Source organism: Balearica regulorum, chromosome Z, assembly GCF_011004875.1.
Source record: "Balearica regulorum gibbericeps isolate bBalReg1 chromosome Z, bBalReg1.pri, whole genome shotgun sequence".
Lineage (NCBI taxonomy): Eukaryota > Metazoa > Chordata > Aves > Gruiformes > Gruidae > Balearica > Balearica regulorum.
In genome coordinates this window covers 85,757,531-85,783,272 of record NC_046220.1, presented here as the reverse complement: position 1 = coordinate 85,783,272, position 25,742 = coordinate 85,757,531, and the positions used below count along the sequence as shown (strand labels likewise).

At 42.8% G+C, this 25,742-nt stretch overlaps 1 protein-coding gene across 1 annotated transcript in view; it reads right to left on the bottom strand.

The window, feature by feature from the left end:
• The window catches only part of DCC (DCC netrin 1 receptor), a 364,131-nt gene that overhangs the window by 89,360 nt on the left and 249,029 nt on the right, over positions 1–25,742 (bottom strand). The window contains exons 12-13 of the mRNA XM_075740931.1: positions 6,734–6,875; positions 4,021–4,131 (exon numbers count right to left, since the gene is read on the bottom strand). Of these exons, the coding sequence (XP_075597046.1) occupies positions 4,021–4,131; positions 6,734–6,875 (253 nt within the window). The remainder of the gene's footprint in view (positions 1–4,020; positions 4,132–6,733; positions 6,876–25,742) is intronic.

Below are 25,742 nucleotides of genomic sequence, written 5' to 3'. Positions count from 1 at the left end.
TTGTTTTAACGCAGAAGCAAAAGCTATTCCTCAACAGCGCTGTTTGAAAAACAAATGACAGAAGCATTTCTCACAAGCCCCAAAGATAAAATAACAATTTAATGCCTCGAGATGAGAAGCCGGATGACGTAGCAACACTGCAATTCCTTGAACTTCCTAAAATACCAATTCTCAGGCAGCAGAGGAGATCAGAGCATTCAAAGAATCGATTCAAACGGTAATTTTTCAACCTGACACAACACAGAGCTTTCAACTGCAGTACAGATACCTCTAGGCAGCCGCTTAGGTTAAAACTCCTTTATTCAAACATTTCGTATTCTTTATTTCAAACCATTCAAATATGCGGTTCAGGCATTTCAGAGCTAAATCACGATTTCTTGTTTCAAAAAGCAAAAGGTAGTTTAACTTCTTGTACGCTTCTTGTGAAGTAAGTCTCTAAAATGCAGCTGGGGTGAACAACATTTTTGAACTATTTTTCTAATATTGACGTTTCATAAACACAGCTATTCTTTGAAGATGCTTTTTTTCTTTTGTTTTTTGCTTCAGCTTTCTGTGTAAAGCAATTTTAATTACATTCTGATTAGCTTTACTTTCCAACGTTTTCTGGAAAAAACCCATTTTTCTTATTCCGAAAGAGCTCTGAATTTCAGAATTTGTCTCGTGCATTTCACATTCCAAAATACAAAGTTCAATGTCAGAATCAACTATTCCCCCCCCCAAAACAAGCTGGTTTTTGGTTCTCTTTACAACAAAGCACATTTTCCACAGTAAGGACTTGTGCCAAACATAACACACAGTCGAACACCTAAATCCATCTGTTCTTCAGTAATCTGGACCATCCAACCTTTGCATGGCTCCAGCACTCAGATCTCGAGGAGTAAAACTCTTATTGAAACATCTACCTCATGTTCCTGCTTGCTTTGTCAGGCCGTTTCCTTGCAATTCTAGACAACACGTTTAACTTTGGTTTCTCCTGGGCTTGAACACAATGCCAGAACTACTGCTGAGAAGCAACCTTGAGATCCCATTCTTCTACGTGAAGTGCCAAATGAATTCTTCATCCTAAGTCCCCAATGAGCTAAATTAACCGTTCCCCTCTTAACTGCACCAAGAGTTTATCACTTGCTCTCCGATGAGGACATCTTTGGGTACTTGCAAGCAAACGCTGTGCTCAGAGACACGAGCTGTGGATGTCAACCAGCCCCACAGACCAGCATCTGGCACACAGGAGGAGAATTCCTCAGTAGATCTGTCTGTGAAACCAGGTTTCTTAGAATCATTGAATCTTAAGGTTAGAAAAGACCTCTAAGATCATCTAGTCCAACCATCAACCCAACACCACCATGCCTACTAAACCATGTCCCCAAGTGCCACGTCTACACGGTTTTTGAACACCTCCAGGGATGGGGACTCCACCCCCTCTCTGGGCAGCCTGTTCCAATGCCTGACCACTCTTTTGGTGAAAAAATTTCTCCTAATCTCCAATCTAAACCTCCCCTGGCACAACTTGAGGCCATTTCCTCTTGTCCTATCACTAGTTACTTGGGAGACCATCTTGGTGCTGCATTGCTTATTCTTTTCCCTTATGAACAATCAGGTTCCCCGGAAATGGAAGCTGAAGGTCTGGTGTGACACCTCCTCCTGGGAAGCCACGTGTGCCTCTGAGTCCTTCGTGGTGTTTCTACGTGATGGCTTAAGCAGCCAAATCTTCCATCCGGGGAATGCTGCACTGGGTGCTACTTAAAGGTCCCTGGTTCCACTGTCAAGCTGGAAAAATTCTTTCCATTTGGGTCACTTTAGCAATTTTCGTAGACGTTCAAAAGATGTCTATTTTATAAAGTCCGTTTTTACTCCTCCTGTTTTGTCCACGTAGTTCCCCCCATCACCTTGCAGTATGAATTCCAACACGATAGCAGTCTAGCTTGGCGTGCTCCTAAAGCACTAATTTAGAGCTGAAGCTGAACTGTATCGCTATCTAATACGTGTAACGGCTTCCATCTGTTCAATGCGGTAATCAGAAACCAAGCATCCCAAACCCATTTTCCTGGAGGATACCTTTGCAAAGTTGATCAGAGATTCTCTTGCATCCTTGCTCAAGCTATTTAAATCAGACCCTTCGGGGAAAGCACTGCTTTCAATTTCTTTTTTTTTTTTTTTTTTTTTGTTTTTAAAGCACAAAAATTTGAGGTTTAAAATAAATATTTAAAACCTCCCCAGCTGTCAGCAAAGGCACGCGAGCTTTCTAGGGAACCTCGAAGAAGCAGCTATGTTTGGATTTCTAATCGCTTTAACAAAACCACACTAATTAAAATGAATATCCATTGGGAGTTGACGTCGTTCTCCAGGATACCGTTCGTCCTCAGATTGCTGATGCCAAGCAAGCTTCCAGCGAAAGCAAGAGAAACTGCTTTAGCCGGAGCAGCGGAGAGGGAATTGCAGTTCCCAGCCTGTGCTCCAGCCCTTCCTTAGCTGACACTTGCAGGACTCTGCGTAACTACAGTAATAATAGATTTATATTTTTTTCCCCCCGGGGTTTATCAGAGCATTCGTAACTAGTACGCAACGCGGTGCGTTCCCAGCGTCGGGCTGCTGCAGCTTCACGAGGATAAGGCATCGCTACCGCAAACGCACGGAAATACAAAACAGGAACAAAAGGGCTTTGCTTGAATTTATTCACGTGCACCTACTTCCATCGCGGGTCTCCTGCCGTTACTCGATTAACATCTTTGCGTGCGCACGTGTATCAGGGCACAAAAACTTCAAAGGAATGTAGCGTGGACTAATTGCAAATCAAAACGAACGCGCTCAAAGGCGTAACTTTTTTTTCGCATCCTGCGGCGCGTTCCGAATTTATCTTCTGCTCTCTCCGGCGAAAAAGTCAGCTGTTTGCACCTAACGTTGTCTAGCCAAAGCATAATTAGAAAGATGTCACGCACCGCGGCGTGATGCGATCCGTTGGTACGGTTACAGAAAGCGTCACCTCTTCTTTAAAACCTCGACGAGAAACCGCAGGTACTGGTTCTCCCATTCGGCGGGCCGTGCACCGCAGTCACTCCCGCTCTGCTGGAAAATTGCAGTTGGACATAGGGAAAGGCAGAAATCCTTCACTTTGCAAAGGTTGATTTGGAGATCATAAAGAAATCCGGCCAGTCAAAAGAAAGGCAACATCAAGTACTATGGTGCATTTAAACTGATTATTTATTTATTCTTTCATCTAGTTTGCCTTTGATCCTTTTTAAGGTGACTTATTTTGTTTTAAAAATCATAGCAATTTTCATCAGTTTCCTTTTATTTTCTATTCATCTCCTTTCTACTACAGATTTGCTTCTTACGGATTGTCTGTAGTTTTGCCGTGACTTCCATCTGTCAGATTCTTTGTTCCATTTGATTTGCACTCTAATTTTTTTTTTTTTTTTTAGGTAGACTTTTTCAGTACTCTCCTTTTATTCCTTTACTACTTCAAATATTCCAGTCATTTTATCTAACCCTTTCATTTCAGTGTTTTTCTTCCCTTTTGTGTCAGCATCTGCCCTGATTTATACAGCCCACAGTTTTCAGGTATCTGCATCCCGTCATCTTTCACTAATTATTCAGCTCCGTTGCCAACCCGCATTTCTAACAGCTGCAAATAAAAGCTGGGAAACAGGATTTGACCTATTTGAATATTTGTTTAGCGAATTGTTAGCATTGTTGGCATCATTTTTATTGTTTCTTTGCTTGATTACGTTTATCACTTATGGAGTTACAGATTCCCTTCGCCGTCTTATTGCAAATGGCCGTGATGCTCACTCTGGCATGGAATTATTTTAACAAAGGTTTCTGACTCCTTTGTCGTGGCAACGACGGAGAAACACAAGGCACGTGGGATCCAGGAGTATAAAAAACCCCTGTCTGCTGGTGGGTGTTTAGACCCCGAGCATCTCCCCCATACCTCGGCCTGGGTGACAAGTGGAGTGACAAAACTTGGCTATACGCTACAAGACCTGCGGAGACGAGAGCTTTTAAAAGAGATGCATTTACCGTCGAGATCGTTCTCGGGTGTTTCCGCTGTGTACCAGTCCGAGGGGGGTCCCGTCCCATTCACTGTCATGGCAGCCACCTGGAAACTGTACTGGCTTCCTTTCTCGAGTCCTGTTTGGGTTTTTTTTTTTTTTTTAAAAAAAAAGGCAAATCAAAAATCATACAGAAGGAAGATGATGAAAAAAAAAATTAATGACAATACCAGAGTTTGCAATAGACTTTGAGTAAAATGAAGTCCCTAGTAATAGTCCATTGGATTTGCCATATGTAAGGAAATATATCAAAATGCATATATATAGAATATTTTTTTATATATATATATATATATTAAAAATATATAGAAACACGTTCCCCCAGCACACTGCAGCCCCACGCAGCGTCTCACGGCCCGGTTTGCAGACTGCGCTATAGGGCACATGTACGCGGGGATGCCGTACAGGCAGCATCCTCCGAGCGAGCGCCTGGGCAGGGGTGTAGCAGAACGGCTCAGGGGGGGGTGGGAGGTCGTTATTCACACGGGGAAAAAAAAAAGAGATTTTTGACCCAAAGAAAAGGTTTCGAAAATTGAATGAGGGCTGCGCCGGTCCAGGACTTGTTGGGGTCGTGCTCATACATACAGAATGAACAGAAGTCCAACTAGTAGAAAAATGAAGAATTGTTTTACATAACTAAGCCATTAATTGCACACTTAAGCAAAACAGCGCGCTGCTTTTACCACGCAGGGAACTGCAGGTACCTTCTCCTTACGCATACAATTTGCAGGTTAAGAACCAGGTTAGCAACAGAAGAGCGCTTTGCTTTCCAGCGCTCCTGATTAACTTCAGAGCGCACAGTTCAGGCAAAAAATAGAAAATCTTACCAATATTAGGAAATAAGCACAAATTCAGAAACCGACGTTGTCCTCTGGGGCTAAAGCCATCAGAAAACAATTACTACGGCGTTCCCGAACGTGCCACAAGACTTCCAAGTCCCCGAGGTGGGGATCTAGGTTTATCTTTTTGCTCAGTCTATACTGACCACAAAGCGTGGGGGGGAAAAAAAAAAAAAAAGAAACCTGTTTCGCTTAATTGCCAACATTCTCTGGAGAAGACCGCTCATAATTAAAAAGAGGAGGTTTAACATTTAGCTGACATGGAAGCCTACTCTAAAATTGATAGCGGCTATTTAAAAACCTGCATTGTAACTCTAAACTCCTTTGCTATTGCAGATGTTCTTATTATCCCGTGAAGCACCTGCCTACCAAACGGGATTGCAGCAAAGATCTGAAGTGCCCGCACGTTAATATTTAAAACATCCATTTAGAAGAGCCACGTAGCTCGGTCTCCGGCAATCACGCTACATGCACGCAGAAAGTAATAACGAGAGCTGGGTATTTTTCTTAATTGCTTTCTAAAACACGTACTCTCAAGCTTTGTAAAACAAAAGCGCTCGATTTTGGCTTGCACGGAGGCGGGCTGCGGCAGGCAGGAGGGCCGGGGTTGCCTGCAGCCCACGGTCTCACCAGGACTCCCGCAGCTCTTCAAACCCGGAATAATTCATGGGAAAGAAAGAGTTTGCTCAGGATGGGGAGATCTGTCACAACAGAGATTCACCTGCTCTGCTCCCACCGGGATGACATCTGCGGGGACGGTGGCAGCAGAGCTACGGAGGCACGCGCCTTCGCTCTGGGACTTTGACTGCATCGCTGTGTTTTCTTCTCTAAGCCATCAGAGCAGCAGCGACTCAAACATCTGAGCAGCTTTTATCATTATTTCTACTTTATCTGCCAGAAAATAGATCCTTTCCAACTTGTCTAGCGGGCTTAACGTACCGCCTCGCCCCAGAAAGCACTTGTTTGTTGTGCAGCCTTTGTTGTGTAGCCTTCACAAGAGGTCCCATGGGGACTTTGGTCAAGAGCCAAGGTTAGACGACCACGTTGAGATTTCAATAGTTAAGGTCTCCCTCATAAACACGTGCTACTTTTGCTTGTATTTAATTTTGCAATAAAATACTCCTTTTCCTTCCAAAACAGAGAATGACACGGTTTTGTCTGAACTATGCAATTCAGGATTACTCCTGCTTCTCACAGGTTACACTTTACACGTGAAAGTAAGCATAAAGCAGGTCGTTTGAGGTGAAATCATGGTTATACTCAAGTCAGTGACAAAGGTGTCATTGGCTTTGATAAAGTTTAATTTTCTCCCTCGATGCTTTGCTGCTTTCTCAGTTACGTCTTGGGCATAACGCAAGAACCCAGGCGAAATTCATCTTCGCCTACCAGAATTCCCTCTTACCCTTACGATCCTCATCTGGCTACTTTCATTCATCGCAATTCGAGTTTTGCTATGCACTTTTTATTCTGTGAGGAGCTTTTTTCCATTGAAAATCTTGGAAAAGAAACTAGGGAAATCGGTATTTTTGCACCCATGAGAAAACAGGAGATGTTGACCGAGTGCTCTAAAAAACCAAAACCAACTGAGGCTTAAGGTATTGGACACAAGAAATTCAGCTTCAAATTCATTCATGCTAAAATCCAGGAGACAAACATATGATAAAAGAATTAAGGAAAAAGTTGGTCTAAAAAAACCAGCACCATAAAGACTGTCGTTATACAATGCAATAAATGCTACCTGCCAGCAAAGAAATCAATGTTCCCTGGAAGTGAAAGTATATTTTATTCCCAAAGCATTTAATTCATCAAAACCTTGCAAGGCTGTACCATGTGAACACTGACCTGTGAACAAGTACCAGAGGTTGTTTGGCTCCAGTGTTTCAATCTCACCCCTGCGGGTAGTCTTTCTGTGTCGGATTTTATAGCCCGTAATAAATCCATTTTGAGTACCTGGTGGCGGAGGCAACCAGCTAACTTTGATGCTCTGTAAAAGAAGAGATATTATTGTTGATTTTTCTTTTGGTTTGGCAAAGAAATGACCAAAATAAAGCACATAAAGTGAACAGAAAAAAAAAAAAAAAGGCTATGTTTTTCTAATAACAACATGTAGTCAACTAAGTTCTTATTTTGAGAAGAAAACTAAATCAAATCTTGAACGATTCAAACTGGCATAAAGAAAACTATACATTCTCTGGCAGTGCATGGCTATATAGACAATGGATTTATATAGGAAATTTTCTCCCTTTTCAGGTGTTTTTCATTTCAGCAGGCCACTAGAATACCTACGGTACTAGAAACGTCAGCTCTGAGGTTGAGTAGACGCTGAAACTCATTTTGCTTTTCAGCCCCAAGTGCCAAAGCCTCAACTTTTTGACTGCAGGATACAAATATCAACCTGAACAGTCCTACAAATTTTAATTCCACAGACGTTCACGGAGACATTACTGCACCTTCGTTATGCCCACGTAAAGAAAGTCAGACCTCTTGGGAATAAACTTACTGCCAATCCCAACCCGTAAGAGACTTTTCGCGGAGACCTATGCCACAGTCAGCAGCGACGCAATTAAACAAGACAAATCACTTATTTTTTTCTAAATGTTGCTTGCTGGATTGTACGAGGGATCGTAACTCAGCCTAACAGCCCAAACTGAAACCATCCCTTCCTGATAGCTCCCGACACATCCCTACGCGACCAGACACCCATCTCCGCCACCCCTCCTTGGAGAAAGGTCTGAAGGACGTATGTCACTGAGATACAGAAGCCAGTCCACGGACTTTGGCCATGCCCGTCACCTTTTCTTCCTTGGCGGAGGGCGCGTGGCAGGTTTACGCAGCGCTGCAGCGATCCTTTTCCTTTCAACCCTGTTCGTTTTCCGATAAACCCCAAGACTTGGCGGTGCTTTTGCCGCCGCAGACCACGGTGCTTCCAGACTTTGAGCAGCAAGACCTCCTTCCCGAGCAGCAGCGGCCAGTTCAGGGCACAGCACCGGCTACGTATGTTTTCTCTGCATCGCTTCATATTTAACGACATAGAATATCATTTACTCGTTTATCTCCCAGTCACTCAGCGTTGTAAGGATTTTTAGCCATCCGCTTTCACTTTTGCTACGCTATATTGCTAACCGTTGTTTTTCCCTCTCCACCCCGTGCACCAGCACGCATCGCTGGGCGACCCCACCGCCAACGCTCCTCAGCCGAGGCAAGTCAACGCCTCTCTCCATCCTTTGTTCTCCATCGCATCGGTTGCTTATCACAAAGGGATCTTCCTCCTTACACTGCAGCAACTTCATTTCTCCAGGAGCCTTTTGTGAGGGATCTTATCAAAAGGCTTTAGGAAATCCAAGCCAACGCTATCAGCTGGATCTCCTCGCCCATGTGCTCAATGATTCCTTCAAAGGACTTTAATGGGCATGTGAAGCAGGACTTTCCTCCACAAAAGCTGTATTGATCCCTCCTCGTCATATCGTGTTCATCCGTATGTCTATTCTTTCTATTATTACAGTTTCTATCAATTTGTCCAGGAAAACCACCAGATTTACTGGGCTGGACTGATAAGAGAGCTGAAATTTTACATCAACATTTCTCTACTAAAACAATCTGGGCACCAGCTGTTCCTTGCAGGTCTCCAATCCTTTGAGAGTTTTTACTCAGCGCGATAGAAGGTATTCAGGGTATTACGGGTTTCTCATGGAGTAAGGCCTCACAATTGTACCTCTACTATCTCTTACAGCACTGTATTACAAATTTTTTAGGCAAAGAGAAAATTCAACCGCATCACAGTGGATAGTTTCTGACCAAATACAATTTATTACCATTATTGAGTTGCTTAGTCCCTGCATAAATATGTTATAGCACATATCAAATTAATTATTGCAATAGAAAAATCAATTTTGCACATATACTGCCCAGTGATTTATTGTTACAATCAATTATACATTCCAAAATCAATACTTGAGGTTTTCACCGCTGAGTGAAATAATGCTGAGTTTTTTTTGCATTAGGGCAGAACAAACTCTATTTTTCAAAGCAGAGAGCAATTGTTTTAAAAACAGATTTGGCCACTTTGCATATTGAAATTGCCTACATATAAAATGTTTATGGGAGAACGCAAACACCCAGAAGAGTGCCTTTAAAACATATTTCTGTTGACAGCTCTGAGGACGTCTACAAGTAACTCACTGTTTGATACTGCTGCACTCCCGACTCTTCCGATCTCTGCACAACACTGAGCCACGCTCTCAGCACGGGGACCTCACCGTTTGTTTCTATTCCAGCCCAGCTACGAGGAGAAGACACTTTGCCCCGCGTCTCAGGTAGAGAAGACAAGAGAACGTTTGGATATTTCTCAGAGGAGGGGAGGAAAGAACAACTCCATCCTTCCCCTGCCCCTTCCCAGAGGAACAAGAAAAGCACTTCTGAAACCCCAGCTTCACCCATCCTGCAGCACTGACCTGAAAACAGGATGGAAGACTGAAAGCAGGAGCCCGTAAAGTTACTTACTCTTGAATCTTGGAGTATCAGGAGAGGTTGGAGAGAAGAAAAAAAATACATATGGAGAAGAAACAGTAAAGTGGAGGGACAAGGCGAATGCTTTCAGGGACGTGCTGCACAGCTCATGCAGGTAGGTGGTTACAAGAATGATTTGTGGATTGAAAAATCCCACAAGAAGGGACAAATCATACTGACCTCTCCGGTTGGAAAGGGCAGTAACGCCTATTTTTACCTGAAGGTGCTGCCTATAGAGAATTCAGAACTCAATCAGCTGATAGAAACCACAAGTGAATTTTGAAAGAAATCCCATCATTTGGAAGACCATCTGATGATCCGGACTTTTGAGTGGATCTTTGGGTGGTCCACCATCGTTTCCAAACCACAGGCTCCATTTTGTCAATTCATTCCAGACGAAAACGATTGCTGAGCTGTATGTGAGCTAAACCAGCCAGGAGGCCCTAAAACAATTTGCGGTTCTCTAGGAGAGGAAGCAACAGTGTCGGTTGTGCTCGTTCAGAAGAAGGGGTTCCACCCGAACAAAGAGTTTCTTGCAAATGAAACAATACTCAAGCAACGGATCTGCCATTGAGGTGCTTTCACCACTCGATGGGGCCAGTCAGCAACCATTTAAGAGACCTCTAGATGGTATAATCATTTTGAAACTGTACTGAAAAAAAGCAGGAGCGGCTCCAGTCTCTCTTAAGCCACGCCAGCACCCATTTGCACGAGCCTTGGGTGCTCCGTGTGGGACCTTGACCAGGCAGCGGCAGTCCTACCTTTCTGAGCAGAGAAAACTCTGAAGGCTCCCAAAAGAAGGGCACGCTGGCACAACGGTCAGAGTGTCCAAGCACGTTCTCCAAGCATGTCCCCAAACGCGGCAGAAGACTGTTGCACACAGGCATAGCACTACACGTGTACGATTACTCGTGAACTTTCTACGTGCGTAGTTTTTAGGGATATAAGGAACTATTGCAGCCATACTATTTCTAGCCTGAACTTGACACTAATCACATTTTAAAATAAGACAAACAAGAGTTCCATCAGAAGCATCCGAGCACTTGGAACTGCAACACTTGCAAGCGCTGAGCGGTTTTTGAGACCCCAAATATCCCTTCCTCTGCCTTGAAGCCAACAGTGACTGCATCGCCCTCCGCAGCAGGTCCCACAGAAGCAATGGGTTTGATCTAACGCTCAAGGTAGAATAAATAAGATCTTCCCTATGATTAAAAGAAATAGTAGGTTCTTTACAGATCCACCTAAAGCTGTCACTGTAACAGTAACAGTTCACTTTCACCTCAACCTGGTCTCCATGGACACCGCAACGATGTTTTTTATCAATAGTACTTAACATGTGACCCTTTGCTCCAGGAAAATCAATGAATAAGGTTCTGACTGGCTTCTTGTCCTTTTTTTCTGCTAAGAGACAGCAGTAACGACTACTGCTCTAATCCTTCACGTTTTATCTGAGAGGTAACCAACAGAAAGAAAATATTTCCTTTCTGTTATACCAGGATTCCTAAGGAAACCATAAAATGAAGCCAGCTTCAAGAGGATTTTAGGAACCTCTCAGTCCTGGGCGGAATGCAACGCGGAAAAGCATCACAAAAGGTTTTTGGCCACTTCCGCTTGCTGAAATCGGCCTTCTTCAATGCGAGCGCTTCCTCGCACCATTAGGAACTGACCCTGAGCAGCTCAGCCTGAGCTCGGGCACCCAGCACTGCGAATGCCCCGGACGTTGCAAAACGGACTTTTACGGATGACAAACTACACGGCGTGATCCCTCCCGGTTCAACTGACTTCGATAAACCTTTTCAGAGAGAAGACACTGGGCCAACAGATCGAACCAAACCTGAGCCGAACCTTTATTGTCTTTCCTGTAGTTTCCAGAAACATAGGATATTTTAGTTTTGGCATTTTCGTGATTATTTGCTTCGAAACCAAACCAGAGTAAGAAAAGGCTGAGGTATTATCTCTACATTGCTTGGAAATACAGAACATCAGAAATCTCACGAATCTTATCAAATCAAAGTTTCTGGATGTGCCAAGACCATTTCTCAGGTTATTTTAGTCAATAATCCTCTGGACATAAATATTCATTAACAGATACTTGCAAACATCTGTTCAGTTACGGTAGCAGAGGACTAGTACTTGCTTTATGAAATCTCTCTGTTACGCTTTGTCTCTGTACATACGCTTTTCTTTTCATTTTTATTCTTTACTAAGTCCATTCTGTAGATTCCCCCCCCCCCGAGGGAAGTTTAATTATCTACAATCAAACCAGCTAGATACACAAATCAAGTATTTGATACAACAGAGCCTTGAAGTGATACACCGGAGGAAGACTCCAAAAACTCACCAAGATTTTAAGTAGAGCCAATCACATGCCTTAAGGGTTTGGGCTATTCTGCCTGAAAAGTGGAACCAAATTAAACCAAAACCAGAATAACCCCTGCGTAAAAACACCCAGGGCATGTCGTGAGCTGCCAAAGAGCAAAGGGATGGGATGGGACGGGACGGGACTCACGGAGCTTCTAGCACCTTTAAAGGATACGACAGGCGCTACCCAGGATCAAAGTCCATTAGAGATTTCACGTTTTTGATAGAATTTTGTGAGTTAAAATTTCCAGCTGCCGGTGAACGATATATTGGATGCTTGAGTTAACGGAGGCTAACTCAGGCAAAAAGGCAAAGCCTGAAGAATTGCAAGGTAGAAGGGAAATAAAGCTAGAATAAGAGAGTCTGTTGTGAATTTATGTAGATTAAGCATCTAGAACACACTCACCTTGTTTGGAAAAAGTTGGGAAAAGTTCAAAAAATGAATAATTTGACGATTTCATGCCACAACAAAACAGGCGATTGCCCTCCATATATGACCAGCAGCAAGCAATAGCACGTTTCTCATTCCAAACATGACCCGTTCACGAGCTGGGATCTGAAACTAATTTCTTGAGTAAAATGGCAGATTTGGGAGCCAGGTGAGTTCAGGTCTCGGTGAGGGACTGGGGCAATGTCGTCACAGAAACGCTTAACACTCCTCCTATCCAGAAACTAGGAATACCCTTTAGATACTTTCAGAAAGCGTTCTGAGGTTCTGCAGAGCTATTTTAAATCTTACGTACTCCTACTGCCTTTCTTTAGCTTTTATTAGTAGCAGCAAAAGGCACTGAAGATACCCAAGGTCTGTCAAGTGTTGCAGTGGCGCACATTAAATATTCTGAAGAACAGCAATAAAAACAAACACAAAACAAGAAAAAAACACCCCACAGCCACTCCAAAGTATCAGTGGTTTCAATACACCCAGAGGGCAAGTGTTCCTCTCCTAAGGCTGTGAGCTGAAACAGGACCATAGGCTTGAAGAAATTAAACTTTAAATACTAGCATAAATAAGCTAGACCTGTCAGAAGCAAGGTTTATAGCCAAAACCACAATACACTGTCCGAGACGTAGTTGCAAATAATTACAAACCCCCAGGACACTGAATAGAAAGTTTCACGACCAGTTTGACTCATCTTTCATCCTTAAAATAACTCCTTGGGAGCTAGGGTACCTACCACCACCCAACGCAGCGATGCATCCCGCAGAAGGGCTCCTAACGATCTGCTAAGAGCATTCGGAACTTGTCCTGTGCCTCTGAGAATGAGCTTTTCCGTGCTTGCCAAAATTCATGGGAACGTCTCACCGTGCCTTTTTAACTGTTATTAATTAATCTTGGACTCAATAATATCCTCTGGGTGATCTGCACATTCAGAGGCATTCAGGCTTCGTTTCTGCTAACAATTAAATCAAAACTACCTAAAGAGCTCATAGAAAAATTGTATTACCTCCCAAATCAGGTACGTTTTGAAAAACAGGCAGGACTTAAGAAGGGACTTAAAAAAAGAGAGTATATAAAAAAATACGTCTAATCCTCAGGTGTACTTTAAAGCAGGCTAGCGCTTGAGAAAAAGTGAAAATCAAAGTGCCATTTGCGCAATAAGACGTGCTAAGCCTGGCATGACTGCAAAATAATAGATTCCACCAAGAAATTAAGCATCCTGAGGTGAAATAAAGGGTACTGTACTGGTTCTTTTGCTATGTGTGAGTTCTCTCCTGAAAGACAAGACACATTCCCATCAAACACTTATTCTATACTATATGCATGTGGCACAGATGCTTATCACCCTAACGCTATAGGGAAAGTCAAAACTATTCAAGGAGTCAGACCTAGGGAGCCTACAGAGACCCAGTATGATGGAGGGTTTTTTTTATGAAATGAAAGTGTCTTATTTTGAAAGGCTTTAAGTCCATATTTTCAATGCTCTGGGAGAACAAACTAACGGCATCTTGACCATCAACAGTTGAACATGTGTTTGTGTGCGATGTGGTTCAGGCTCCCAGGTGGGGAAACGTTAGCTTAGACCCACGTGGGACACAGAAGTGCTTGACAAAAATACAGGAGACCCCGGGCAAAGGAAGAAAAAGGAGAGCATTTCACAGTAGGTGCTGTCAACGCCCAAAGTCCTGCTAGAAACCTCTGAGAGCATTGGTGGTCAAACAAGACAGGAATTTTCACGTGCTGATTTGCAAGTTGAGGAGCAGAAGGGATGAGGTTTGGATCCATTTTTTTCCAACCCCTTCTGATCTTTTTCATTCCTGGACTTGGATCCCGCACCTTTGGGCGCAGCCCTAAACTCCACCCGGGCTGCTCCAATACACTGATTTATTTTCTGGGCATCCGTCCCCACTGGCCCCCCAGGCAAGGGGCGCTCCTTCCACAACCAACGTGTAAACCACCAATTAATTTACAAATACATGTTGAGGCTGTTGGCAGTTGCCTTGGATACGAGCAATTTTGAAGTCCCCAACCATGGCGTTTCATAAAACCACTTTTTTTTTGCCCCCAAGAGAAGATAAGAACAACAAAAAAAAAAATTAAAAGAAATTGAGAGGATTGTTATGGTACGAAGACCTTTTCAGCCAGTATTATTTCCTCAGGGTATTTCTCTTCTGAACTAAGTCTCCAAACAGCTTTTATATTAAAATTGCATGATCAAATACTTAAACCATTTGATTACCACAGTCGGGGGGGGGGGGGGGGGGGGGGGGGGGGGGGGGGGGGGGAAGGAAAGCAATAGTAATGATATACTGGGGAAAAAAAACCTTAAGGATAAAAAGACCTCTGGGTGTCTTCACTAACTTAAAAAGAAGAGAGGATGAAACATAACCAAATACAAGGCTCAGAAGAGTCAGGAACCTCAGGCAAATACTTGGTTTATGGAGGCAAAGGAACAAAACAAAGAGAAAATATTGAGGTTTGAAAACAAATAATGAAAAAAGTCATAATTTTCTCTCTCTCTCTGCAAATGTAGAAACTTCTAAGGCACAACTCTTTCCAAAATTTTGATCTATATATTTAAAAGAGGCTTGGGAAATAATCACGTACAGTGCAACCGCGTGCCTTTAGCTGGGTGACATATGGGCATTTGAAAATAGCACGCTTTGACCAATTTTAATGTCTTAAAATTGGTGAGATTCCTCTGAGCTAAGTTTAGACACTTAAAATTAACCTGCCAAGCTCTTTTTTTAGTTAACGGTGAGAAAACGGAACGTCCAAAGAAATTCACCTCCAGTACCTGCCCCTGGAGTTGCCCATTCATTGCTTATTGGCTTTTTTAGGCATTTTTAGATATTTTAGGGCATTTTTAGACATTTTCTTATACAATTAAAATTAACTTGCACTCATTTTCTAAGTACATTTGAAAACAAAGCCTTCTGAAGTAACTAAAGAGATACCATTAACTTGAAATGCTTATTTTTAAAGACCATCATAGTCATGAAAATTCGCAAAGCTTTGACTTCTCATTCAAAATTCGGCTAAAAAGTTTTAAGAAAAAAGCCCTGTAACAGAAAACCCCATCTACAATATATTTCCATAGCTGTAGTGATATATTTCCTTTCTTTTTAACTTATTCTTGTGTCAACAACACGATTACTCACAGGGACTATTTGCTCTCAGCTCTTCCTCCCTCTGCTGCAAACTTGTAAAGGGTTTCAGGCAACTCTAAGAGAACAAACTGGAACTTCAGGGATCCAGGGATCAAAGCGACTATCAATACTTCAATCAAGTTTTCAATTACAAATGCACTTAATTGATTAGCACTTAGCAGCACCTGTAGTTGGCTATCACTTTAATTACTGATTATACTGATGCTGATTACTTAAACGCTATCTGCCTGAGAGCCTCATGATTAAGAGTTTATAAAGCAAAGGGCACAATAATTTCAAAATAATTAGGCTATTAAGATTCAGATTAAAATCAAATTCTCGAGAATATTTGAGAAAAATAATATTACATTTTAAATAATGTTAATGCATGCGGCCTTATTACGCGACGCTGCTATCAGGAGCTGCCCAGAGATCCCTCAAAGGCAGCAAACTCCTCCTTTCTCTGGAGGAAGGTGATAGCTGCCCATCAGCACAAACCACTGAACGCCATCACGAACAACGAAAGGAAGAAATCGGAAAAAAATAAAAGCACAATGAAATAATGCCTCCCTAAACATGTTTATTGAATAGTTATGCTCCTGCAGCAGAAAAGGAGGTTCCAACACGTGCAATGGGGTGGTGCACGCTGCATTTGGAGACTGACGGAGTTCCCGTCTCCGTGACCCGAGTGCCAGAGCCTGTCTTAGCTTTGCCGCTAATTCTCCGTACGATTTATTTCTAAAGCCACTGACGCTCGCCTTTTTGCAAATGACACATTTTTTCACAACAATACTACCGAAATACTAACCGCAAGAGAGGTCTGCGAGTCTTAATGCGCGTGAAGGTTGGGGAGGTACCGCCGGAGTGCAAAGTGTACCTGCTTCTCACGATGTGCTGTTAACCTGGAGAGCATCAATTTGGACCTCACGCAAAAAGCACAGATGTAATTCCCCAGCAGAAACGCTCAGATTTAAAGGCCTAATTTGGTAGCAGAAAAGATGCTATTTTGGGTATAGAGGTTAGTTAGTGAGTTTTTGAAGGAACCATCTGGTGCTATTCGGTGCTCATCGTGTGCTGGAACGGCTCCCTGAACCCAGTCGCGGGCGTAAGAGAGAGGGTTGGGAAAGGATTTGGACAGGATCGTGAGCAAATGAGCTAAAAAGAGCTACAGTCTACAAATGGGTATGGAGCTTTTGTTGAATTGCTCAAAGATGGAAGATGATGATGAATAATCCTATTAAAAAGGCCAAGAAGGTATTGAAATATCTGCGGAAGGAAGGGAAAAACTGCCAGATGTCGCCGGGGTTGGCAATTTTTATGTCCAAAGAGGAATATTCCGCATTGCACATTTTACAACCAGGATCCAAACTGATTTATTATCCAAGTGACTGAAGTTACTCATCCTCACTCCTCTCTGTGACCAGCTCCTTGGCTTAAAGTTAACTAAATAATTAACAATTCCCTATTTTCCATTTCTCAAGAATGAACAATACAAAAGGCAGACGATGCATTAGGGATGACGGAATGGAAAGATCTGAAAGAATCAGCTCGTTTTGCCGGTACTGAAGCACGGGGACAGCTCTGCTCCTCATTTCAGACCTGTTGCAGGATTACAAACACCTTCCCCTTCTTTTTAACTTGCTATGTGCCACACACCAACACTCTCCTTGAAGAACATTATTACTTCCAACTGATTTTCAGGAGAATCCCTGGTGTACTATGGGGTAACACGTCAGGGAAGGCAGAACCCAAGTAGAGGATGACTACTACTCAGTGTTATAATATTCACATTTTTTTAAAAACTTGAGATCTCAACGTGAGATGATGCCCTCCTCCTGACACCGAGGGCTGCAGGGGATTTTTAACCTCCCGGTGCAGAACTTCAAGTGTATTTATGGTGAGTTCTCTGCTTGGGAGACAGAGGCAAAAGCCAGTGCACCCAGCAGCGCTTCCGACACACACGAGACATCAGAAGATCACAGAATCATAGAATCCCAGACTGGTTTGGGTTAGAAGGGACCTCAAAGCCCATCCAGTTCCACCCCCTGCCATGGGCAGGGACCCCCTCCACTAGCCCAGCTTGCCCAAAGCCCCATCCAACCTGGCCTTGACCACTGCCAGGGAGCCAGGGGCAGCCCCAGCTTCTCGGGGCAACCTGTGCCAGGGCCTCACCACTCTTAACAGTAAAGAATTTCTTCCTAACATCTAATCTAAATCGACCCTCCTTCAGCTTGAACCCATTCCCCCTTGTCCTGTCACTACACTCCCTGACAAACAGTCCCTCACCATCTTCCCTGTAGGCCCCTTCAGGTACTGGAAGGCCGCAATTAGATCTCCCCGGAGCCGCCTTCTCTCCTCCAGGCTGAACAATCCCAACTCTCTCAGCCTGTCAATATATTGCCATAATAAAGATGCAATTAGACAGGCTGCGGCTCTTAACAAAAACCACTTCTGCCTCTGAAAATTTTCGGGTTAGGCTAGGACACGTCCCATCCCACTTCTCAGGAGCGCAGAGCATTGCAGAGCAACGTCCCTGGGAAGGAAAGGCCCCTCTCAAGAAATGCAGATACCGGGTCTGTGCAACACCGAGTTATTTCTGTTTCTTTTCTTTCTGTAACAAAAAGCGTACCCTGTGAAGTACCTCCTGAAGTTTTGCTGACAAAACTTTATTTCTTGACTTTCTTTGACAACATCCCCGAATTGCATGCGTTTTCTGTGCCCTATTGAAAATTGGCACTTTGAAGTACTTCTAAGCTTTGTTACATCCACTTATTCACAGAAGCGGGTTACTTTTCCTTTTGATTACACGAATATATCTCCTATCACTAGGTTTGGGCCTGAATACTAATAAAATGCGGTTTTGTAAAACTGGGTTTTAATGATCACATAGCGGTGAAGTTTATGACTATGAGAAGACCTGACATATGAACGTACATTGACCTTGTCTCCAATTAAGTCCCTGGGAGAAGTTTAAATGAAATGAGAAGGGAAGGTTCTGGCCCTGTTCTTAAGTTAGCTATCGAACAAGTGCCCGGGTCCCAGTGATTGTAAAGCTTAATTGAAAACAAAAACGGAGCGCGCAGACCCACAGGTAGACTTTCAAATTCAAAGAAATATTCATCAAAACTAATTTGTGATTCTCTACTCCCACCCCTCGTGTGCCGTGACTACATGCTGCCTTCAGAATGTATATACGTATTTCCGTGGCAGCTATAAAATAAATTTATTTCCTTGTTTATTCAGTATAATGCATCTAGAACTTGCAACTCCTCCGATGTCCCAGGCAGGTGTCAGTTCAAATACAGCCTCAAAATAAGGGGCTTCTCACACGTATGGCTGGGATATCGAAACGGACCCAGAGACACCTCTCATGGGTCACATCTCCGATGAAAAAGTAAAATTTGGCATTTCATGGGAAACGAAGGCGCTCTGCCATTCTCCCTGGGGTAAATCAGAATACTTAATCCGTCCCAGAGATCAAGGGCAATCCCACTCCAGGGTCTCATTCCTCAGTCTACGTTTATTATCTTAGCATTTGAAAACCTGCCCACTGCTTAATTCCTCCGCATTTTGTACCCCAAGGCTGATCTTATTCATTAATTCTGATTGAACATTATCCGTGCTTCCACTTTCAGCTTTCCAAGTCTCTAAAACACTAGCTGAAATACAAGGATACGCCAGGTATCACATGTTGCCTTAAATAACTCTAGCTCCAGCCAGCTGTGAAAATACATAATCTTCAGTAATTATTTCTGGTTTTATCTTTACTTTTTTTGTTGTTTAATTATGTTTTTCTTTAAAATTGGAAGTGCTGGAGGTGCCTGTAATTATCGTGGGACCTAGACAGCAAATTCATCTGGGAAAGGTAAATGACTGGAAGTCTCTAGACAACCTAGCGCACTCTATTGATTTTTAAGATTAATGGTAAGGGTCATTCAGGATAGGCCTTTAAATTTTGCACCCATTGGCATTTGTTTAATTAAAGACTTTTCGTTCCCTATGGAGATTCAATAACATTAAGCGAGGCTCCAGAAAACATCAACTCCGACACAAAAATGTATTTTCTATTTTCTAGTTCTTCTAACCAGCACTTTTGCTTTCGGGACCTGCAGCTAGACATTTTGAATCAGCATCAGAACTGTTGCTGGGACACTTTCGGTTTAATTTTTCTCCCCACCCCGCCCCGATCAGCCTGAATTTGCAGAATTCAACGGGATTTGCCTAATTCTCTGCAAACCCAGAAACAACACCAGTCAGTGATAAGCTTAAGGCAAATCTCTTGAAAGTCTTGTCCCGAAGACCTCCTATTAGATGTATTTATTATTTGTATCGTAGTTGATATACAGACCCGCAGAAGGATATTCTTCTATAGCAAAGGACACTGGACCTACTCCAACCTCAACTGCTGTTTACGACTACAGCAGGAAAGTTCAACTTTGTTATAAATCTGCTGCTGGACATTCATGGTTGTGTTCATCTCAATTAATTTATGTAGATAGCTGAAGCATCCCAGTACTTGGTCAGAGAAGGACACATCATCTATCTGAAACACCCTCCAGGAGCTGCCTGCACCTTGTCACCAAAACAAGCAGCACTCAGGGTGCTACATTGCGGATGACTAAATTAAGTGCTTCAGTTTAGGTGGAATGATCAGAATCAGGCACCCCACTCATCTGGATCGCATCTGAGCCACGTTGGAAGGGAAGTTAATATTAAAATGACAACCGAAAGCAACTGAAATGTCATTGAAGTACGGAATGGTGTGGGTTGGAAGGGACCTCTGGGGGTCACCTACTCCAACGCCCGCGTATTTATTTAACGCTTGTTAAATGGGACAGCCCATCACAGTCAACATTTCCAAAGGCAACCTGCACGTTGACATTTCCCCTGTTTTTGGTGGGGACCCACCTGACTTGGTGTCCCGCTGCAGATGGGCTAGGGGATGCTTCCCAAAATCAGACACTGCAGCCTACATTGCGCAATCCTTGCTAGCAGCCTCGTTATCTTGAATTAAGAGCAAAAGCACGATTATTTAGTTCAGTTTTCTGGGGACACCGCATCCCTCCCATACCTTTTAGCCATCGTTTTTGTTATTTCCTTGGAAGCAGAGCCCAGGTTCGTAGCTTCGCAGGCCAGAAGGGATCTCTACGACCACCCCCTCCGTCCCCTGCCTGGTGTAACAGAGCCTGTAAGACGCCTCTGGGTTAATTCTAGTCCGAATGGGATAAAGGAGAAATCTGGTTTTGCCTGACCTTGGGAGAGGGGACAGCTCTGTTCAGTTAAACACAGGAAAAATGGCTTATTTTGGTATATTTTGGAAGTTTTATTGTATTTTCAAGGAAGGGATAGACTTGCACAACGTCGTCAGAATGAGTGACTGGCCAAATTTTGATTACAGCCCTACCGCCCAGTGCTACTACATTAAAAAAGTTATTTTCCTTTCAGAAGATTTAATGCCATAGTGTTCCCAATAAAGGAAGGCACAATAGAGTTGTCAAGAAAAATGAGAAATAATCCCAGCTACAGTCCCGAACAAAGCCCTCCGAAGTACAGCGTGCAGTGACCTAAATAGCCTAGCACCCGGTTGTTATTCTTTGACTAAGTAATAAATACAGCAACCTTTATAAATGGATTTTAGAAAATAACCTGTTACGTTAACTATGGGGTGGATTCCCACCTGATGATCACAATTAACCACCCCAGTCGGGGAGATCGCTAAAAAGCAATGTCTCAGAAGAGCAGAGGTAGTTTTGACCCTTAGGGCTATATCCCTTTCAAAGAAAAAGTTGCAGAGTAAGAATTATATAGACAGTGATGTATTTGAGTCCTGCCTGCTCTCATTATCATGGACACAATATTTAGGCCCTTGAGGGAGAAGAACCGTCAAAATCCTAAAAAAATGCAAAGTTTTTAGAATTCATTAAATAACTTCGTGGTGCTGTGCACAACATACTTGTTCACTAAGTAAATTAAGTGACTGGTTTCAAAGCAAGTACATTTTATTACATCAGCCTGCCATAGCACCCTCCTTTCGGAGGAGAAGATCCTGGAAGAATCACAGAATCTTAAGGTTGGAAAAGACCTCTAAGATCATCAAGTCCAACCGTCAACCCAACACCACCATGTCTACTAAACCATGTCCCCAAGCACCACATCTACACATCTTTTAAATACCTCCAGGGATGGGGACTCCACCACTTCCCTGGGCAGCCTGTTCCAATGCCTGACCACTCTTTCGGTGAAGACATTTTTCCTAGTTTCTAATCTAAACCTCCCCTGACGCAACTGGAGACCACTTCCCTCTTGTCCTTAAGCTGCTCTACACCTTTATTCATACCATTTAATTGCTTAGGGCTTGGTGGTGGGACTGGAGTTTGTCCAAATGGAGCAAAGGATCAAGCACCTTCCAGCAAAATATCTATAAATACAGAGAAATGGTGCACGGCGAGTCATATTCAACTGCTATCATCTCTACTCAGCAACGCATTGCTCCATAAAGATTACCATCGTATCTCATCTTATACAATTTTCCTCTTAGGAAAGACACAGGACCAGCGCCTGCATGTTCTGACCTCCGGTGGTTTTAGTCAAAGGCAGAGCAAAGAAGCAGATATTGCAGTCATGATAAATAAAAATCACATTTGATGTTAGTGTCTTCTTTTGAGTGAGCATGATTGTTGTTTTTTTTTTTTCTCGTCTTTACCATATAATTTTATCTGCAAGGGGCACACGATTACTTGGGTACCATCCAGTAGATAAAGAGGGAAATTTTCACTTTGCAATACCATAGCCCATTGCTAATTTGTCTTAACTTTACAGGAAGAAGAAAGCAACCATTAAAAAATTAGAAACCTTTGTCACACACTACTCGTGGAAAAATAATTTCAGAGATTTTTTTGCAGTTTGAGTAAATTACACCAGATGTCAACTCTTAGAATTTCCAGGCTGTCATTACTACGTCATAAATAAGCATTTTGGTCCTGTTTTTATCTGATGGGAAAACAAGCTATACAGCAAAGATAAACAGTCAAAATAAAGCATTATTATAAAAATCCTGCACATTTCACTCAAGAGCACAGCTCAGCCTTGCCCCGCAGGGTGAAGTCATTCGCACCCAGCACACGAACCAACAGAGATGCAACGAGAGCAGTCAGCAGTTGGGCTCAACAGAGGACTTTACGGACACAGATTTCAGCAGATTTAACAGCCTCATCAACTGGCAAAACCATCTCAAGCGCAGAGAGGTCCGAATTGCAAAATTTGTAGCTGTATCTCATCTCCTCGGTGTTTCTAAAAATGCTCGGGGCCAGGATCGAACCTTAACTTCACAAAGGTGAAGGCACAGCGTAACGCAGAGTAGGTACCAGAATGATAAAGCTTTGCCAAACGTTGGCAATTGTGGTTAAATGGCTTTATCTCCTATTCATAGCTACTCAACAGCGCTGAGAGCAAATATTGCTAAATCCATATATATTCTACCCATATATATTATACCAGCACGCATTTATTTCCCGATGAAGAAAAGGCTGGGAAAACAGCAGGCATTTAATATCTTAATACACATGCACCCATAAAAACATTGCTGAAGACTTATAAGAAGGAATAAACCAAATAAATACCAACCCCCTAATAACACCTTCCAAGGAGTAGTCTTTGTGTAGGGTAAACACTTTTTTCTGATACTGCGTGAGTTTTTCTTTTGAAATACTCATGTGATCCATGAGCACTCTTCATCCCAAACCCACGCTCCTCATCTTCGTGCCTCTGGCACGCCCAAGATGCCAATACATAAATGTGGAAATGCTCAGGATTTACGTTAGGATGTGCAGCATATGCCCCGGTCAACAGAAATGCTATTTCTCCTGGTGAATGCTCTGTGAACTCTATTTTGATAAATAACTTGGACAAAAGCAGCAAAGTATTGCTGCATGGAAATGAAATCCTTATGGAGGAGAAAATAAAAAGGCAGCAGAGAAAGAACACGGGAGACTAAGCATTCACAGAGAAGATCAGAAGTAACTATATTAACAGAGAAATATAGGAAACAGTTTAATAAATCAATACAAAGGATGTGAGCAGATTTGGAGATATTTAGTTAGCCAAACAGCGTTTAATACACAGGTCAGAGGGACTTACTGAATCGAAGTGCTGCAACTGCTGCTGCAGATGCTGGTGGAGCCTCCTCCTTCCTCCAGGTGAGGTAGGAGACACCCAGCATCGTTTGCCTTCGCTATTCAAACAATAACATAGTCTTGATCTCTGTATTTAATACATTTTACGATTCCTGCAAACTACTACAGCTTCAAAAAAGTGGTTCTATGTAAGTATCAGATTTTACATACCACGTTTTTCTTCCCCATCTAAAGAAAAATCATGGTCAGTAAACACCACACAGCACTTCTCCTGAACCAAAGTTCCCTAAAGCCAAGAAGATTTTTTTTTCTCTTTTCATTTCAATGGACAGGTTCCATAAACTCTATAGTTAGGCACACAATCAGCATCGTTTATTCTTCCATCAAATGCTGTCCTTGTATATTGATGCAATCATCATCATCTCAAAGGTCACTTAGAAGGCAGGTGACAAATCTGTTCCTTACAAGTTTTATTAGATAATCTACTCACTGGAAATGGCTGAAATTCCTACTTATGGCAGGCAAATACTGAGTCGGCACAAGTGGATTTTACCTTTATTTCAGAACTTCCCTCCTGAGAACTGCAAATGCCTTTAAAAGAACTTACGGCAAATGTTTTGGAAGCACGTTGGAGTGACACCAAGCGCTCTGCAAGGAGAAAGTGCAGGGTGGGCTGAACTGCTGTTGTAAACTCAGGGGCACTTCAGGCCAGTGAGTGGAAAAAAGAATAGAATATATATATATAAACTATTTCTCTCCTACTGCCACCTAGTTTAAAAAAACCACCACGAAAACCCCACCAAAATAATCTGAAGAGCACTGGAGAATATTACTAGAGCGTAAATACAGATTCTCATCACACACTTTTTGAATTCTCTGTGAAAAAAACCATTAAGCTTGTGAAAAGAGTTCATTATGCATTAAAAGGGCACTCTGGGAGTTAAGGCTACTTTCGAAATTCTGAAGCAAAGCTAATTCTGGCATCAATGAGTCCATAAATATCATGTAATTTAAACCCAGAAATAGGCTGGTTTGTAATTGTTTTATTCTCTAGAAACTGTTCTGTGGATTTTAAAGATGGGAGCGCGTACCCTTTTAGCTTTAGTAGAGCTATGAGATTCAAACTTTGGGTTTAGGGAGCCAATCTTGGTCTTAGATTTTGTTTCCAAACCCCCCCTCCTCTAATCCCATTAGGCAAGGCTATTTTTACAACATACAAAAATCTTTTACGGCTTCTCTTTTCATTGGTTCTGCAACATATATTAAGAAGAAACATTATTCCCAACGCTACATACACATTATCCACAAGGAATAAGAAAAACAAAAACAGAAAAGCAAAAAAAAAACCCCCCAAACCCTTAGGTTATATATAATTAAGACAAAAAGTCGTAAAAGTCATTAAATGGAAAAAGAAAGAAACCTCAGGTCCTGATTTTCATTTAGACCGAGAAATCTTCCAACCATTCTGGCTGTGCAAGAAGACCTCAAGGAGGCAAGAGTAAATTTACAACTCTTTGCAGGTACCTTCATCCTCCCAGAATGGCATAAGCAGCGGCTGCATAAATAGAAACCGGATAATAAATCTACTGAAACCAGTTTTATTTCATTTTCCAGATCTTTGGCAGTCTTACGGGACCCTCCAGCAAGTCAGGCTGAGTCAATGCTGCGAGGGAAGGCTCCGTGATACGGGAGGTGCTGGGACGCCCTCGCTCCCACCCGGTGGGTGCTGGGCCACCCCTCCTCGCACCCCTGTGCCAACAGCGAGGGGATTTTCCAGCTCAGGGTGTGTGGGGGGGGTGTTATCAGCACTTTGTAAGGTTTAAAACTTCACAAGATGTCCACACTGGTTTGGGGCGATGCAAGAATGAAATACGGTGTATTTACAGACCCACCGAAAAAACCAACCAACCAACCAACCATTTTCCATGTTTGTCAAGATGGCCAAAAACATATCAAAAACATCTGCCCTGCAGCTCTTGACTGCACTCAAGATCCAGGTCAAATTTCAGAACTATTCAGTAAAAGTGCGATGCCTTTCCTTCATTTCATTAAATGTCATTTCTCAGCTGAACCAAACCCAGTGTGATGACCCCAGCAGCTCCTGCCAGTAAAAGGAGATGCCGGCAGCACCCCCAGGCCGCTCGGGGTGAGGGACATCGTGGGCAAGGCCGGGGACCTGGTCTGCACCCGCGTGGGCACCCGCACGAGCAGATCAGAGAGAAGGGGGTTGCAGGAGGGATGGAGCTATGAAAGAAGGAGATGAT